This window comes from Montipora capricornis, chromosome 3 (genome assembly GCF_036669925.1).
Source record: "Montipora capricornis isolate CH-2021 chromosome 3, ASM3666992v2, whole genome shotgun sequence".
Classification (NCBI taxonomy): Eukaryota; Metazoa; Cnidaria; class Anthozoa; order Scleractinia; family Acroporidae; genus Montipora; species Montipora capricornis.
Genome location: NC_090885.1, coordinates 38,441,463 through 38,444,292, shown reverse-complemented (window position 1 = coordinate 38,444,292; position 2,830 = coordinate 38,441,463). Strand labels below are relative to the sequence as shown.

Here is a 2,830-nt window from a genome sequence, read left to right as displayed (position 1 = left end):
TCCAGGATGGCTCAGGCACGTAACCTCCACTTAGCGACGCAGTTTTTAATCAATAACAAGGGCCTAAACAAATTTTAAGATTGAGTTTATAATGTATGTTTCAACAGAAACTTATGCCATCTTCAGTTATAGTCAGAACACAAAGCAATGGAAGCTGAATTTATAATAAATAAAGAATGCTAATGTGAAAATCGGAACAACTGAATGAAGTATAGCCATAGGCAGCCCAAGCTCGGTATACGATTTATAGACTTTGTATGGGAAAATTAACTTTGAGGTTATAAATGCTAAACTAAGTTGTAGATGTAGAAATAAACTTCGCTTACCTCTACATACGGTTGTCCTCGTCTTTTCTGTGCAATCGGAGGGCAAACTGTGCCGTTTTAGCCGGCCTTGTTGCTTTCGAATTTTTACGATGTCGTTAGTTGTCATTTCCCTTCATAAAGAGAAGAAAGGCTGGTGACTCGCGGCGATCCCGTCCCACAAATTGCTCTCGTATCACAGAGCAACGGTCCGAATCACCATAAAAATACCACAGCCTTAAGACCAGATAAATTTCTTATTACATCAACTCACTCCGGGACCACACGGCTATTTTTGGCGGATAAATTCCAAATAATGTTCGACTTTCTATATTCTTCCCGTGCGTTCGGCTAGATGTGTGGCTGCGGCCGTTATAGCTTGATGGCGATCGTATCACATTCTGCACTTTCATTGGACAATTTGAAACACTTGGCCAATGAGAGTGCAGAATGTAATACGATCGCCATCAAGCTATAACGGCCGTAGCCACACCATTAGCTGAACGCATGGGAAGATTATAGAAAGCCGAACATTATTTGGAATTTATCCGCCAAAAATCGCTGTGTGGTCCCAGTGTGGAGTTAATGTGATAGGAAATTTATCTGGCCCTAAGGCTGTGATGTTTTTATGCCGATTCGGACCGTTGCTTTGTGATGCGAGGGCAACTTGTGGTACGAGATCGCCGCGAGTCACCAGCCTTTCTTCTCTTTATGACGGGAAATGACAACTAACGACATCGTAAAAATTCGAAAGCCACAAAGCCAGCTAAAACGGACACAGTTTGCCCTCCGATTGCCCAGAAAAGACGAAGACAACAGTATGTAGAGGTAAGCGAAGTTTATTTCTATATTTACAGCTTATTTTAGCATTTATAAGCTCAAAGTTAATTTTTCCATACAAAGTCTATAAATCGTATACCGAACTTGGGCGGCCTGTGGTATAGCACGAAAATGTGCGAATAAAAAAGATAGTCTTAGATTGACATTGGTGTAATTGTTGATTCAGAGAGGGTTGTTCTCTGAGAATATGAATCGCCTCTTGTATTTTGAGTTGAAGCCTGATGGAGGTGTGATCTAAAACAATTTGCTGAACACAAGCCGTAACAATGGTTACATAAAGGAACAATGATGTTGACAAGAACATGCACAGACCTGATAATCTTAACTCTTTCGCTCACAGGGGACATTAAATTTGGCCTTGAATTTTTTGGGATCAACAGTAAATACAATTATTGCTTTTGATATATATTTTTTTCAATTGAGAGTACAATGTAATCGAAAGCCAATTACCTTAATCCAGGGTTAATGTAAACTTTTGTTTTATGTTGTTGTTGAAGAGTGACTTCTTCTGATGTAACGTTTTGCCAAATATCAGTGTTGAACAACATTTTGGAGTAGAGAAATAAACGCTTCCATTAATTTTTAATCTGGGATTAACGTTAATCAGCTTTTGGACAACCAGCCGTTGGTGTAAAAAAAAAAGTTGAAAAAGATTGGTATCAACCTCAGTCAACCTCCCAGGCATTCGATAGTAGTCCTGAGCATTTTAATTAGTTCTTTCCTACTTTATTGTGATTGTGTAGATTTGATTCAAACTATTTTTTTTTTGCTTCTAGGTTCATTGAGTGGACGTGACAAAATGATGGCAGAGATCTATGCCAGAGGGCCTATTGCTTGCGCAATCATGGCTACCCCATCACTTGAGAAATATGAAGGAGGAATCTACACTGAGTACAATGCCTTTCCTGCAACAAACCACATTATATCTGTTGCTGGCTGGGGTGTGGAGGGTAGCATTGAGTACTGGATTGTGCGTAACTCGTGGGGCACTCCATGGGGAGAGGAAGGCTGGCTAAGGATTGTGACAAGTCAATACAAAAGTGGAGAAGGAGATGATTACAACCTAGGGATTGAAACAGATTGTGCCTTTGCTGTTCCTATAGTTGAAGAATAGATGCAGTAGATGTCACACAGGTTAAATTGTAATCCGGTAAAAAATGTTTCAAACTAGCTATTAATTTTTGTGATTTGAAGTTTCTCATTCACACAAAAAAGAAAAAAAACTAAACTACTGTTAGTTTGAGGTAATTTTTGCCAAATAACAGAGAAAGTAGGGCATTTGTAGCGAAGTTTTAGAGGCTGCGTTATGATGCATATTGTCAGTAATCACTTTTTTGAGAATGTAGGAGTTTTAGTTAAAGCATTTTAGCTGTTTTATATTTGAAAGTTGATAGTAAGAGTAATTTTTGCTGTGTAACGTTTTTTGCAGTAAATTGAGTAAATAAAGTACTCATGATGGTTTTCTGGATTTTAAATCTTTTTACGTTTACAATTTACACGCCATAGATGAAGACTAGGTGCCTTCATATTTCTACAAAAGCTAGCCGTGTTTCCAATATACCAATTTCGATGTATGAAAATTCTGTCCTGAACAAAAAGCATCATCTCGAGGCTCTGGGGAATAAATATAAGGATTGTATGAGATTATTCCCCATAGCCTCGAGATCATGCATTTTGTTTAGAAGTGA

General features: G+C 38.4%; 1 protein-coding gene across 1 annotated transcript in view; it reads left to right on the top strand.

Moving 5' to 3' along the window:
- LOC138043078 (cathepsin Z-like) overlaps positions 1–2,610 on the top strand; it is a 14,774-nt gene extending 12,164 nt beyond the window's left edge. The window contains exon 4 of the mRNA XM_068889191.1: positions 1,919–2,610. Within this exon, the coding sequence (XP_068745292.1) occupies positions 1,919–2,256 (338 nt within the window). The 3' untranslated portion in view covers positions 2,257–2,610. The remainder of the gene's footprint in view (positions 1–1,918) is intronic.
- Positions 2,611–2,830: the final 220 nt, after the last annotated feature.